Source organism: Theileria orientalis, chromosome 4, assembly GCF_000740895.1.
Source record: "Theileria orientalis strain Shintoku DNA, chromosome 4, complete genome".
NCBI classification, from domain to species: domain Eukaryota; phylum Apicomplexa; class Aconoidasida; order Piroplasmida; family Theileriidae; genus Theileria; species Theileria orientalis.
In genome coordinates this window covers 366,937-381,293 of record NC_025263.1, presented here as the reverse complement: position 1 = coordinate 381,293, position 14,357 = coordinate 366,937, and the positions used below count along the sequence as shown (strand labels likewise).

Here is a 14,357-nt window from a genome sequence, read left to right as displayed (position 1 = left end):
GCGCAAACATCATGGATACACACGCGAAAATTAAACAATAGAACTTGCATATGTTTATATGTACGTGTATTGTTATAAACATGTGAGCAAACGTATATGTGCTGTGAAAACGCGTAGACATGAATGTAAGCGAGAACGTAAAGGTAGTATGGGTGATCACTATATTATGAATGGGCCTTAGCTGGCATTGCTGAGAATGTACGTGAGTCCACACCTTCCACAATAGGACCTGTTGTGGTGAGCAGCCATGAAAACGCCAGTTCCACAAGTCTCTGCGGGACACTCCTTGAGGACCCTGACGACCTTGTCGCCCTCGACCTTGTAAAACTTCAACACGGCCAACTTGACCTTCTTCTTCTTGTGCTTAATCTTCTTGGGAGTCGTGTACTGCTTCTTCTTGCGCTTCTTGCCGCCACCTGGCAGGCAGAGGTGGTGGGTGAGGTTGATTGAGTCGAGCCCCTGGAGAAGGTCGGAGAGGCAAATGTCGTCACCCAGCTCTTGGAGCCCGAGCCAGATAGAGTGGCTGAAAGATGAATCCAAGTCAAAATCCGAGGTGATCTTGTGTTTTAAGTCACCGACGGTCTTGTGATCATAAGTGTTGAAAACGGCAGTCCTGCCGTCGAAAAGCTTAATCAAAACCTGTCGTATCGAAGAGTTCATATCCTCCATCATGAAGTTCGTATTATACCAAAAAAGGGCTTAAAAAGTAACAATAAATACCCGGGAAGATAAGAACAGTAATCACGAGCTAATTGTGACCAAGCGAACTAAAAAATAAGTAAAGTCACAACGAAGCCAAAAGGATGTATAAAATATGATCTGAGTCGAAATGATATAAAAAATATTCAGCAATGGCAGTGTTCAATTACAAAACGGTTGAAACAAATGGAAGGCTGGAATAATGTCGGGCGGGAAAATTCGAGAAGGTCAGACAAATCGACGTAGCGTTAACACACGCGTTTCACGTTGATTCTACTCTACACATAAGCACCCCGGAGGATTTTGAAGCTATACCCTTCGTCGAATACTGAAAATCCCGCGATTTATACATGATTAATTACCCTTGCATTTTACATATGCGTAAACGACGTATGTGAATATAGAATCACTGTCGGTTATAAACAAAACGGAATATATGTGTACTGAATAAATGGTTGCACTTTAATATAGGTGCGGTACATCATATTCAAGTTTCAACACAACAGACAGCTTAGCACTTGTTGCATCATTCATTTTATTTTTATTTGAGTTTTATATTTATTAACCACCTAATAACTTAGATTTAATTTTAATTGATATTATGAGATGACAGACTACTGGGTTTCAACGAAGAAACATTATTGCGAAGTTTGCAAGTGCTGGGTCTCAGGGCACCTACAGGTTCGTAGAAAAAACTAATTACAATAAAAAATATTTAGAACATTACCAGACATGAGTCGAGCATAAGGCATATATCCACATTGAGAAATAAAATGATGGAATCGCACAGAAGAAAGACGCGCAAGAAAAAACAAGATAAATTCGAAGAAGACGAGATGAAGAGGCTAAATACGATCACTTTGGAAAATCCAGTGCCTGCAGAAAATAATAGTACTGTCCCATTTGTGAATGATCTCTTCGCTTACCGTCCTTTGATTCAACCCACCTTAGACTTTGAAGCGGAAAAGAAAAGGATAGCAAAAACGATAAATAGAACACTAGCAGGATACGAAGAGCCGGAACACGTGGATTTGAACTATAATCCAACAAGTAAGTGATAAAATAAATAAAATCTGCAGGATGGATAGCAACAATAGACCAGGACGACGGCTCGCTGGTGTATTACAACAATTTGACAGGAATTAGAACAAAAACAAGGCCCAAGGACTTTGACGGAGTGATACCATCGACAGCAGCACACTTGACAACGAGTAAGGACAAGTAAAAATAACGATAAATGTAGACTGGACACTGAAGTTTGATCCCTTCAAAGGCCGAAGGTATTACCACAATATCAACACAGGAGAAATAAGATGGATAGACGAATCAATAACGAATGAAATGCCGATTCTACAGCAATATGGAACACAAGGTGAAATCATGAGAACACAAAATAAAACGGACAACGGATCATACATACATTTTAACGTAAAATGTGAACTGAAGATGCCAGAGCCACAAATACAAGTAAAAATACAACAAAACGCAAAGACAGATGAAACAGAAGAAGATGAAAACAAACAAGAAGAAAAATATGAACCGCCAAACAATGAACTGAACAACATTAGCGGCCCACTAATAGGACAATGGGAAGTAGTGAACCCGAGAGAAAGCGTGTTCTCACATTGGGTGGAAAATACAGACATATTCGTAAGCCCAGAACAAACACACCACCTGCAAGGTAAGTCTAAAGTTGAAATAAAAGGAGTAGAACAAATGGTGGGAAACGACTACCAAGAGGATCCAATAGTCAGCCAGAGCACAGAAGAAGATGAAAAAAAAGTGTCAAAGCCAGTATATAAGCGCAGTGCAGAGGTAAGGCGGGAAAGTTATAAGTCACGTTCAGGATTTATTGGATGGAGAGAAGGAGAAGGAGGAGCGACCGCTAGTCTTCAACAAGCGCAGAGCCCGCAGGAGAAGCTAACGGCAACCAAAATACACAGAGTATTTAAAACAGTTGACCGACCATAAATTTTAAACTCAGAATGATAATATGCAACGCTAACCCAATTCACGATAAATATAAAAGTAAATAGTGCCCATAAGTAATAAGGTAGATGGTGATATCATGAATTTATAAATTGTGGAAAACTAACGTAGTTTATAATAATTAAAATTATAAATGGAATCTAACCTAGTTATAAGAAGTAACGGTGAGTTGAGGAAGGTTCTGGGAAGCAGACCCAGCAAAGGGCAGGAAAACAAGCTGAATAAGCTGATATCGTACGATTCAAAATATAATTTTAAAGGTAATTTTATTAAGTAGCTGAGGTAGGTAATAGGTTTGAGTTTAATGAAACACACTGACGGTATGTAGAATTTAACCTGAAGCACGTGGAGAACCTGCTCAACATGGATTTTGTAAGTCTAGCTCCACAGGAATACATAAGAATCTTTAAACTGTTCAACAAAAATATGTATTTTGATGAAAGAATATACTATTCGATCTATAGGTCTCTGTATGATAAAATTCCATACTTCGACTTCTACGAGCTCATAAAATTAATGGAATACATCACACCATTTGCAGAATATAAAGGAAATATGGACGAAATGGAGGTTGATAAGGTGTGTACAGAGATTAAAGACGAAATATTGGAAACTGAGAGCCCATATATTGTAAAATATGATTATAAAAGAGGCGAATTGGAAAAATTGCAAAAAGATATAGTGAAAGAAATAACAAATATTATAGAAAATAGGATAAAATTTAATTTAAACGTGGAAAGAGATAAACAGTTTAAAATAAATTCAACCTGCTTGAAATCGTTAAACAGACTAGGGTTTCTGAGTGAATGGAAAGTGCATATGCGGTTGTCGGAAGAAATAATAAGCTATGTTTTGAACAAAACAAGCTCTGGAGTCAAAGGGGACTCAGAAAAGTTGACTTTAAATCAAGCACTGGAGTCAGTCAATAGTGTTTGTGATACAATTTCACAAAAATGCATACACACAATGTGTAAAAAAATAAAATCTAATGAACATAAAATAAAACTTAAAAACGAGTGGGATTTGATAAATTTTACAGTAGTTGATAATGTACAATTGGCACTAAGATATTACTCAAAGGGAGACGTACAAATACTAAAATTTATTGAAGACTACAGTGAAGAAGTGGAAAAGTGTGTGTTTGTTGACTTGAAATCAGAAGAAATATGTGAATTGAATCAGGTGTGTAACCTTTGTGCGAATCTTGGTGTTATTTACAGTAGATTTGTGCAATGTTTGTCAAACAGTGACATAGTCGGAGATTTAGACTCGTTTTTATGGTAAGCTGAATAATATAATCAATTAAATATTTTAGTGTACACTATAAGATTTTATATGCATCTAAGTTTCTAAAATCGATTGACGATGCCCTTTTAAAAAATAAAAGTTCCATGGGTGATGTGTACACTCAGTTAAGAGAATCGTCACTAACGTAAGTTAAACATAAATGTATTTATAAACACTGACTTAACAGGTTTTTCGTTGAACACAAAAGCAGACTTTCTCCGAAGAATCAGGGTATTCTGATGAGTTTGATCTGTGAATGCAATGGCGGTAACATCCGTGGATTTGATGACGATAAAGAGGCGGGTACCGCCCCAAAATCAAAACACGGTATTTAAGCAGAAATCTCACAATTAAAACGTAGAAGATGACACGGTTGCTGTTTTGAGAGGAGTGCACTTCAACTTAGCCAAAAGTGGAGATTTTTCGATGTTTGACTGCCTAAATGTAAGGTCGGCGGCAGAAATGGAAACACTGTAGGTTCTGGAATCATCTTATAAAACGTTCGGATACGTTAACCATTACGCTGCAAAAAGGATGACAGAACGCATATTTAAGCAGTATCCTAAAAATGGGCTTGAAGCTCTGGTGTTGTTGAGACTTGTAGATTTCGCAACTAAGTTGCCGTTACCGACTGTTGACTCAGAAAGCAAAAACGTAAAAATGGCACTAGAGTACATGGTCAAACCTGAGTTAAGGAGGTCGAGTGATAACAGCATAGATATAAATAAACTGGTGCGCAACATTAGCAGGTTAAAGCCTAAATCAAGCAAAAATGGGATATGTGACCATGACTATGTTTTAAGGAGCATTCACAATATAAACACATCCAAGATGTATACTAGGTACTGCGCGTCTAAAGGCGTATTTAACGGCCTGAAGAGGGTCAGAAACATCGCAATTTAATGTTTAATATTAATATATTCTCACACGTATCTATATATGTGAGATCAAATAAATATACATCCACACATATACATATGTGAAACAAATATACATGTATACACAGGAAGATATATACAGAAGTGTATACATACACCCTAGTGTATACGTATAAGCATATATAACATATAAGTCAAGGCAAAACATTATTAATATAATAAATTCAAATTCCCAACGAGCTTAAAACTTAAAAATACTACTTTTTCGAAGACATAACCATGTCTACTAAGTTAGGATATAAAGCATCGTATGGCATCAAAGAAAGGCAATAACAAAACACTGAAGCACATGAGAAAACTGAAACTTACAATATAAGTTATCGGCGATCGAGCAACAATTACTTGAGCAAAATGACTCCAAAGACTGTGTCAAGGTTAATTAACTCAGCTGAAGTGAGCAACAAACCTCAAGGAGATTACAAAGTGGAAACACGTGAGCAGTGATCGTTTCCGTGGGCTCGAGGCTTTGAACGGGATTTAAATTTACATCCAAGTCCAAATCAACCTGAACAACGAAATATGGTCCAAAAACGTACCAGGACGGTGATTAAACAAGTGTTGTCGTTGCCTAAAACCGACGTGGGCAGGTTAGGACTCTTCCTAAGTAGCACACCCGTATAACCTAAAAAAAAGTTTAAAATCCACACACACCCGTTTCCTCCTTCAATTCACGAAGACCACAGGTTGTCGTGTCTTCTCCAGGGTCGCAGATGCCACTTGGGAACTCAAGAGTGTGCACATTGACCGAGGGCCTGAACTGCTCAACGACCGACAAGAAAAAGGAGTATTTGTTATCAACTGAAACAGAATTAGTGATAAAAAACGCACCCAGTTTATAACAAAAGGCCAAAGTCGTCGCGGAGTTTGGATGAGATGGCTGATTGACCTGCCTTCTGGAAAACACGTCCCAGTATCTGACGTTTTTTTGTAAGTTAATGGGAGCGCCGTTATCGTCGCACTGAACGGGAACAAAAGGCTCTAAAAAGGTGAATAACTCGAAAAACAAACCATCAACGTCAGGTCTGTTGGTATCGTTGGAATCCAGCTCCTTATAGTATATCCTTTCGAGTTGGATCCAGGGTGACTTGTTAATATAAACCCTTTTTAAAAGTTTAATGGTACCCTTAGGCGGGGTTTGAAGTTCCATTGAATCTAAAAAACCAAAACAACAACGAAGGTGGCCACATAAACACACAAAACCCGGAAAAAAACAAGGCATAAATCCTAAGACAAGGACCTATACTCAAAACAGAAAAACGGATCAGGCTCGAATTGTAAATATATACATATATAAATTGATTCGATTGTAATATTGCGTGAGAAATGAGTGATCTAAGCAAAACTTTGTATACTAAATATATCACAGGCAAATGTGTTGTTGCACAACAACACAATTTATAGTTCAATTTATAATTTTTAAGCTTTTGTTTTATAACTTCTGTACTACATTATAATCTAAATTAAATTTATAAAGATTATATTTGTATTAAACCTTAATGTGTTCACTGTAAATTGTTTTATGATTTTGAAGGAAACAATGTATTTACATCCTACGGATCCTTTGAATCATTTAACCGGTATGTTTAAACCTAAAAATAGATCAATGTTTAGGTCAAAAATGGACCGAAAACCCGAACTTTCAAACAAATCCATTGCTTATGCCAATGGGCCAAAATCCACTCATGGATATCCTGCTCAACTACCAAGATATCCTATCATACCTTACCAAAAACAACAAAAAATCTAAGGTTGGAAAAATCTACGGAATGTGTTCAAATGCCGAAATGCACCAGAGGTTTATAAAGGGATTGGCAAGCGTTTTCGAGGTGGGATGTAACGGTGTGTTAGAAGAAAGCCTAGCCATCAAGTCTAACGTACCTTATGTAAAGAGAGCAATATTTGTCCCGGGCAAAGTAAGACCAGTGGTATGGTGTAGAAGAACCGTTTACTACATGCTGTACCACTTTGTGGACGCCGACATCATCAAGAAGCCATACCTGATGAACGTTAAATTCACCTACGCTGACATCTTTCACTTTTTACTGGACAGGATGATGAGCATAGTCAACGACCTGAAAGAACAGTCATGCTCAAAACACAGAGGATACATTGAGTGTTTAGAAATAATCATAAGGTTTCTAATATACTCTAATGAAATTCTGCTTGACTACGAAAAATACTGTCCAGTTACAGTATTTAAGTTCATCAGGCATTGTATGAAACTGCTCATTATAAGCTACAAAGATGTTAACAAGGTAATCAGAATAGAGTCGCAAAACTTAGGAGAAGTCCAGCAGGCGGATCTGGATGAAACTTCAAAGTTGGTGAAGGAAATTCTGGTATACCAATCACCGTACGAGGAGGAGTTCTGGTCGTACAGGCTTCTGCTAATGGTCCCAAATTTAGTAGGAAAAACCAATACGACGCTGACTCAGCTGTCAAGCTGTGTACCGGCGAAATTCAGAGACAGCGAGATGGTTCAAGTATCACTAGAGGCATGTTTGGCTGCATCATTGTTGAATACAATAAAGTACTTTGAAATCATGAAAAGCGACAGGTGCAAACCATTACAGGCAGCACTGATGAACTACGTTGCTATTCATTTAAGAACAAGGTACTTGTACGAAATGGTGGTCACTAAAACGGTAAAAGATATCGATCCTTCGAATATCTTTCAACACGAAAATAACATGGGATATTTAGATATAGGTTTAATTAATTACCAAAAGTTTCTAGGAGGATACAACATTCATTTGGATTCAGTTAGTAAAAAATTGGTTTATGATTCGATGTACACTGATAAACTAAAGAAAGACGTTAAAAATATTGTCCACATAAAAGGAACCTACGGCTCTCCAAGCATTTCGGTACGAGTAAAACTATCAGAATATGAATCGCGACAGATTATATTTGATCCGGACTATAAATTTCCTACCGTCATCGAAACTGACAGTCCTCACTGTCTGTTTGACGAATCGAGGTAAGTTAAAAATATCACCAAGTCAATTCAACCATTTAGATCATCAGGAACCGAAGAATCTAGTTATGCAGACGACACAGAAGATACTCCAACTGACAATGAACACAATACACCAATCAATGCAGATGTTACAAAAGCCGACGAAAAAAATGTCGCAACACACAAAACACCGGAAAGCGCGTCGTCAACAGTGAATAATAAAGAACCTGAAAATGTCGTTGACGCCCATCCGGTGTTATCACACAATACACCAATCAATGCAGATGTTACAAAAGCCGACGAAAAAAATGTCGCAACACACAAAACACCGGAAAGCGCGTCGTCAACAGTGAATAATAAAGAACCTGAAAATGTCGTTGACGCCCATCCGGTGTTATCACACAATACACCAGTCAATGCAGATAATACAAAAGCCGACGAAAAAAATGTCGCAACACACAAAACACCGGAAAGCGAGTCGTCAACAGTGAATAATAAAGAACCTGAAAATGTCGTTGACGCCCATCCGGTGTTATCACACAATACACCAGTCAATGCGGATCATACAAAAGCCGACGAAAAAAATGTCGCAACACACAAAACACCGGAAAGCGCGTCGTCAACAGTGAATAATAAAGAACCTGAAAATGTCGTTGACGCCCATCCGGTGTTATCACACAATACACCAGTCAATGCAGCTGTTACAAAAGCCGATGACCAAAAAATGAATACCGATGAAGATGACGATATAATAGAGATTTTGGAAGATTTCATTAGGGTCCCTAGGTATGATCTAACGTATATATTATTGATACCTTCTCCGTGCCGTCATACACTGTTATGGATAGCAAGAACAACAAACGATACTTTAAAAAATAAAACACTGATAATACTACCAACCCCTCTAGTTCGGAAAATATTAGAGTTAGAATTTCCGAATTTAGTTTATCGTAGTATATTAGCGTATAAATTGAAGTCTGTTGTTGCCAGGGATATATTGAAGAGGATATTTGTACCAATTGTCGTAAATAGCATATATGATCAAGATTTACAAATTGATGTTTCAGAGAATGCAAATCGTTTTGAAACAATAGAAGACCTACTTAAACCATCGCTGTTGTCAAAAATAAATGAAGGTATAGAAATGGGAGATTATTCACAAATGGAAACAGACTTTGAAGAAGAATATCTTAAGATAAACAATCGTGTAGTCGATGTCAAGACGGTTGTTAGGCTTTTTATACAAAGTTATTTAAGAGCAACGGGAAACACTGGTGCAAGGAGAACCTCACGGAACAATGCATCAGCTAATAGGAACACTGTCAATACAAATTCTGCACAGAATAATAGAACAGTTAATTCAGATTCTGCTCGTTCTTATGGAGATAGAGATCACCAATCGGACGAAACAGAATCTCCTAAAAGTAGATGTAAACGCCGTTTAAGCACGAGTTCTCCTAGTTCTCCTAGTTCTCCTATTTCTCCTAGTTCTCCTAGTTCTCCTAGTTCTCCTATTTCTCCTATTTCTCCTAGTTCTCCTATTTCTCCTAGTTCTCCTAGTTCTCCTATTTCTCCTAGTTCTCCTCTCCGCGATGGAACACGAGCTTTCACAACAGCGATGGGTCATAACGATGAAGCGCCGAGCACACAATTGGGCACAGTACCAAGGGGAAATAATACGGAGACGACAGAGGAAGCTGGTACACAAAACAATGCGAATGGTTTTCAGTTTTCAACTACCGGAAATACTGCTGCACAAACGATGGGTGGCCTAGGACAGAATACGAACATTTCAATGGATATTGACAGTGTACGTGAATCGCCTAGACGTTCTTCGAATATATTAGATAATAGTTGGTCACCTAATAGTCCTGCTAATAGTTGGCCTATTTCAGAGAGAGATTCACAACTTGAGGCTGTACAAGATACCGGAGAAATGGATGTGGATAGTCGTACACTAAGTACCAATCTTAGTGAGAGATTCACTGAAGCACTCAATTCTCTTCAGGCATCAGACCTAGAGAACATTTTTTCAGATATAGATAAAACGGGTAGCGAATTTGATTCAAAATCGGAGGACTGTGAATATTATGAAGATTCGGATGGAGAGGAAATTGATGGAGAAGAGGTATATAACCACCAAGAGTCAGATGGAGAAGAGGTATATAACCACCAAGAGTCAGATGGAGAAGAGGGATATAATTACCAAGAGACAGATGGAGAAGAGGGATATAACCACCAAGAGTCAGATGGAGAAGAGGGATATAACCACCAAGAGACAGATGGAGAAGAGGGATATAATTACCAAGAGACAGATGGAGAAGAGGGATATAATTACCAAGAGACAGATGGAAATCAAAGAAACAATGGGAATATAAATAGAATCAGAGGAAACAGTTACAACAACATAGGTTCATTAGATAATGGGTTAAGCGCTTCTAACAACAACTGGGATGACATTGAAGATAATATTTCTGATTATCCAGAAGATGAGTTTGATTCAGATGATTCGGATGCGGTAAACAGAGTCTTAAACTGGTTAGACCGTGTAGCAGCCCTGGAAAATAACTTTGATGAAGAATCAGAATGCAGCGAATTGGATTGGACTACGTTTCGTCGTAAATACAGTGAAATTTCTCGTTTACAACCTGGAGAGTTGGGCCTAATCCCAGATATTTCAAATATTCCTTCAAAGACTTCCCACGGGCCTTCAAATAAGAAAAGGCTCGTCATATTTGGTGCTACCAATAATAATTATACACTGGATCAGTTGTTGATGATATTTCCTGAAATTACGGTTGAGGTGATTAAATCGGCATTCCCTTTAGCCAGCCCTGACGCTGAACCTATCATATATTCTGATTCCATTAAACTATTTCCAATGTTCACAGTTAGCGAAACTCCAAGTTTCAACAAATCATACTTTTCGTTTAGGAATATATCGGGATCTCAGAAAATTATGTTTGTGACAACAAATTTTGTGGACGAACAGTTTTTTAAAGGCAATTTACGTTATACGAATGCCATATGGTTTAGGACGCAGTCCGGAGGGGGGTCGTCAACAAATGAAGAAGGTTCACCATCTTCTGACGAGGATAGAAAACCTTATGAGGAAAAAGAATCAGGTTTTGACTTGTATAATTTCGAATCTCAGCATGTTAGAATACCTTACGACGAGATTCAGCAAAGTCAGCAGGTACAATTGCCTCAGCTGGTACATCAGCCTTTGTTTGTTCAGCAACCTCATCAGCAGTTACAATTGCCTCAGCTGGTACATCAGCCTTTGTTTGTTCAGCAACCTCATCAGCAGTTACAATTGCCTCAGCTGGTACATCAGCCTTTGTTTGTTCAGCAACCTCATCAGCAGTTACAATTGCCTCAGCTGGTACATCAGCCTTTGTTTGTTCAGCAACCTCATCAGCAGTTACAATTGCCTCAGCTGGTACAGCAGCCTTTGTTTGTTCAGCAACCTCATCAGCAGTTACAATTGCCTCAGCTGGTACAGGAACATTTTCAGGAGAATCAGCAATCACATCAAGAGATTGAACAATCTTCTCAGATAAATGAACCTCTTTATGATCCTATTGAATTACCTTGCTTGATTCAACCATTTTCTGAAAAAGTTCAGGAACCTGTTGTTCAGCAACAACCGATGGTTCAGGAACCTGAGGAAGTTCAGGAATTTGAAGAAGTTCAGGAATTTGAGGAAGTTCAGGAACCTGAGGAAGTTCAGGAATTTGAAGAAGTTCAGGAATTTGAGGAAGTTCAGGAATTTGAAGAAGTTCAGGAATTTGAAGAAGTTCAGGAATTTGAAGAAGTTCAGGAATTTGAGGAAGTTCATGAATTTGAAGAAGTTCAGGAATTTGAGGAAGTTCAGGAATTTGAAGAAGTTCAGGAATTTGAAGAAGTTCAGGAATTTGAAGAAGTTCAGGAATTTGAGGAAGTTCAGGAATTTGAAGAAGTTCAGGAATTTGAAGAAGTTCAGGAATTTGAAGAAGTTCAGGAATTTGAGGTTCAACAAGGTGTTACATTTCCGGACATACCTTTTCCAGAACAAGTTTGGGTCGATGTGGGAGAAAATAATGAACCTAGGGTCAACGGATTGAAACGTGAGGAGGAGGAAGATAATAAGGATTCTCTCAAAAAGTTCTTTCAGAAAGTGGACGTGCTTCCAAGTTATGTAAACAGATTCATATACCTGGATCTGTCGTCAAGCTTGATGTATTTGAATAAGGAGATGAGTTTGTTCTTGAGCGACGACCAAACAAAAGAGTCCTTGAACTCAATGTTCTTGTGTTCGACATGTAACATAGGCTTAAATAAGAAGGACAAATCAGTGAGCATGTTAAAAACCCTCAGTAAAAAAAGAACGTCAATAAAGAAAGCCTGTAAGTCGGTAAAAAAGACGTATAAGAACCCAGCATCATCTCCGAAGATGTCTCTAAAAAAGAAAACAAAATCGAAGATGTCGATGCTGCTTATGCGTTTCACATTAAGGTTGCTGGACAATAAATTGTTAAGGTTGAAAGGGTACATTAAGGATAAGTTGACAACTTTATTATGGACGAAGAAGGAAAGTAACAACAGAAACAAAAATCTGTCGATATTTAATGGAATATTGAGTACGACGTACAATAACATGGATAAAGTTATCAATAAATCAAAGGCATTGACTAAAGGGCTCAATAGAGAGTACGGAAGGTTAGAAGACTGGGGGGTGGAAATATTCACACACGTGTCGTTCTTTGATTTCAGCAAAGATGACATCAACCATCTACTGTGGAGCAAAATTGGAATTTATATGCCAGAGCTTACGCACCAGATTGAAGACTACATGATGTCTGAATACTGTACGGTTATGAAGATGGACATACTTAAGATGTGCGGAATCTCAGTGGATAAGGAAAACCTGAATGCTCCACAGAATGAACTTAAGTTGAAAACGTACCAGGTGATGACTTGTCAAATGCCGTACAAGAACAAGTATGATAGGGTGGAGACGATAGAAATGTCATTCAACGTGTCACTGAAGATCATCAACTATAGCCCAGAAGGCATGATAACGTTCAACCACACTTTTGAAATGAAGGAAGTAAATGGACCATCTCAAACCTGGGAAACAAATTTACCTCCTTTAACGGACGAGGCCAATGTGACGAGCATAAGTGGTGGCTCGGATCAGATTAAAGGTGCAGCAGGTAATGACATAATTAATACAAAATTTGCAGAAGCCGGCGTTAAACCGCTGGACTGTGAGCTCGTTAATTCACACGTCAACACTGGGATGGAGATCAATGATAAACTGAACAAATACACATTAAGGCCAACTGGCAAGTTTAATGTCATTAGGCCACAGGTGTCGGTGTACCCAATGTCAAGGACGGTCAGACTGCCAGCTGAAAACATATTCAGTGGTACACCGTTAAACGAAGAAATATATAATGGCGAATACCTTCCAATTGTTGACCAGCTATGGATATTGTCCTATATCATGAATAACAGAGGGCCAATGGATTATCCGGACAGTGTCACACCATGCATGGTGTGCTACAGGCTGGCAGTATCGAAGATGGACATGCTGAGGATCTACAGCTCGGAATGCAAGTCGCGCCAATCGTGCGATTGTGAAGAAAAGAAAGCAAGGACTATCGAGAAGGTACTGTCAGGAGTGAGAGAGTCGCTGATGAAATCACTTATGACCTACGCAAGCCTGTGCAGAATACCACATATGGAAAGGACAATCATGAGCTCGGTAGCATTCGTGTGTGTGGGATTCGAAATGGCCGACGCGCATGACAATCTGGATAAAGAACCGGTCAAAGATGGAAAGTCCTCGATACCCTTCAGAGACGTGGAAGTCCCAAGGATCCTGTACAGAGACGACTTTAAGAAGGCATTTGAGTCCATCTACGAGTCGAGACTCAAGATAGGTAAGGTGAGAATGCTGCAAAAACCCGTGCCAATGCCGTCGCTGGATAACGTACTGTTGGATTACCTAAAGAAGCAAAGCATCCCACCTGACGCAACTTACACGGAAGTGGGAAAGATACTGATGAAGGGGGTGCAACGTTTCATATCAAATGCAACAGTCAACTGCGAAGAAGAAGCGTGGGAGCTGTACACACCAGATGACGGAGGACTGAAAGAAGGACATCCATTGTGGGAACGCGCATTAGAGTACGGACATATCAAAAGGAAAAACTACACGAAAAACTCGCTCCTCACAGTAATGACAAACCTGAAGCGTCACATAAAGAGAATGACGGAGTACGGATCAGAACCAACGAACGAAGAGGATCCAGAGGAAAACAGTGGGCCAGGAAGAAAAAGGAAACTAGTACAGAATAAGAAACACGAGGATTACGTGAGGGAGTTGCTCGAAATTTTCCAGTTGCGCGACTACGTCGTTCCTTACGGAATAGCTGCATACATAATTGACACTGATAACTATTTGTAAATAATTATTAATTTAATTATATACATAT

The 14,357-nt window shown here is 38.8% G+C and overlaps 6 protein-coding genes across 6 annotated transcripts; 4 read left to right on the top strand and 2 right to left on the bottom strand.

Moving 5' to 3' along the window:
• Positions 1-177: 177 nt before the first annotated feature.
• TOT_040000178 (40S ribosomal protein S27a) lies at positions 178-672 on the bottom strand (the record flags this gene model as incomplete). The annotated part of the gene is made up of 1 exon (XM_009693802.1): positions 178-672. One exon carries the CDS (start codon positions 670-672, stop codon positions 178-180), a length of 495 nt encoding a protein of 164 aa, XP_009692097.1.
• A 633-nt stretch (positions 673-1,305) lies between these two features.
• On the top strand, positions 1,306-4,452 carry TOT_040000177 (uncharacterized protein; the record flags this gene model as incomplete). Its single annotated transcript, XM_009693801.1, has 9 exons — positions 1,306-1,380; positions 1,419-1,749; positions 1,779-1,910; positions 1,943-2,483; positions 2,845-2,948; positions 3,017-3,968; positions 4,004-4,120; positions 4,163-4,302; positions 4,337-4,452. The coding sequence occupies 9 exons, from the start codon at positions 1,306-1,308 to the stop codon at positions 4,450-4,452; spliced, it is 2,508 nt and encodes an 835-aa protein (XP_009692096.1).
• Positions 4,453-4,509: 57 nt separating this feature from the next.
• Positions 4,510-4,878, top strand: TOT_040000176 (hypothetical protein; the record flags this gene model as incomplete). Its single annotated transcript, XM_009693800.1, has 1 exon — positions 4,510-4,878. The coding sequence occupies one exon, from the start codon at positions 4,510-4,512 to the stop codon at positions 4,876-4,878; it is 369 nt and encodes a 122-aa protein (XP_009692095.1).
• A 414-nt stretch (positions 4,879-5,292) lies between these two features.
• TOT_040000175 (nucleoside diphosphate hydrolase) lies at positions 5,293-6,060 on the bottom strand (the record flags this gene model as incomplete). Its single annotated transcript, XM_009693799.1, has 4 exons — positions 5,293-5,418; positions 5,450-5,535; positions 5,565-5,711; positions 5,742-6,060. The coding sequence occupies 4 exons, from the start codon at positions 6,058-6,060 to the stop codon at positions 5,293-5,295; spliced, it is 678 nt and encodes a 225-aa protein (XP_009692094.1).
• A 372-nt stretch (positions 6,061-6,432) lies between these two features.
• On the top strand, positions 6,433-9,647 carry TOT_040000174 (conserved hypothetical protein; the record flags this gene model as incomplete). The annotated part of the gene is made up of 4 exons (XM_009693798.1): positions 6,433-6,490; positions 6,525-7,893; positions 7,933-9,302; positions 9,517-9,647. The coding sequence occupies 4 exons, from the start codon at positions 6,433-6,435 to the stop codon at positions 9,645-9,647; spliced, it is 2,928 nt and encodes a 975-aa protein (XP_009692093.1).
• A 161-nt stretch (positions 9,648-9,808) lies between these two features.
• TOT_040000173 (conserved hypothetical protein) lies at positions 9,809-14,329 on the top strand (the record flags this gene model as incomplete). Its single annotated transcript, XM_009693797.1, has 2 exons — positions 9,809-14,031; positions 14,068-14,329. 2 exons carry the CDS (start codon positions 9,809-9,811, stop codon positions 14,327-14,329), a joined length of 4,485 nt encoding a protein of 1,494 aa, XP_009692092.1.
• Positions 14,330-14,357: the final 28 nt, after the last annotated feature.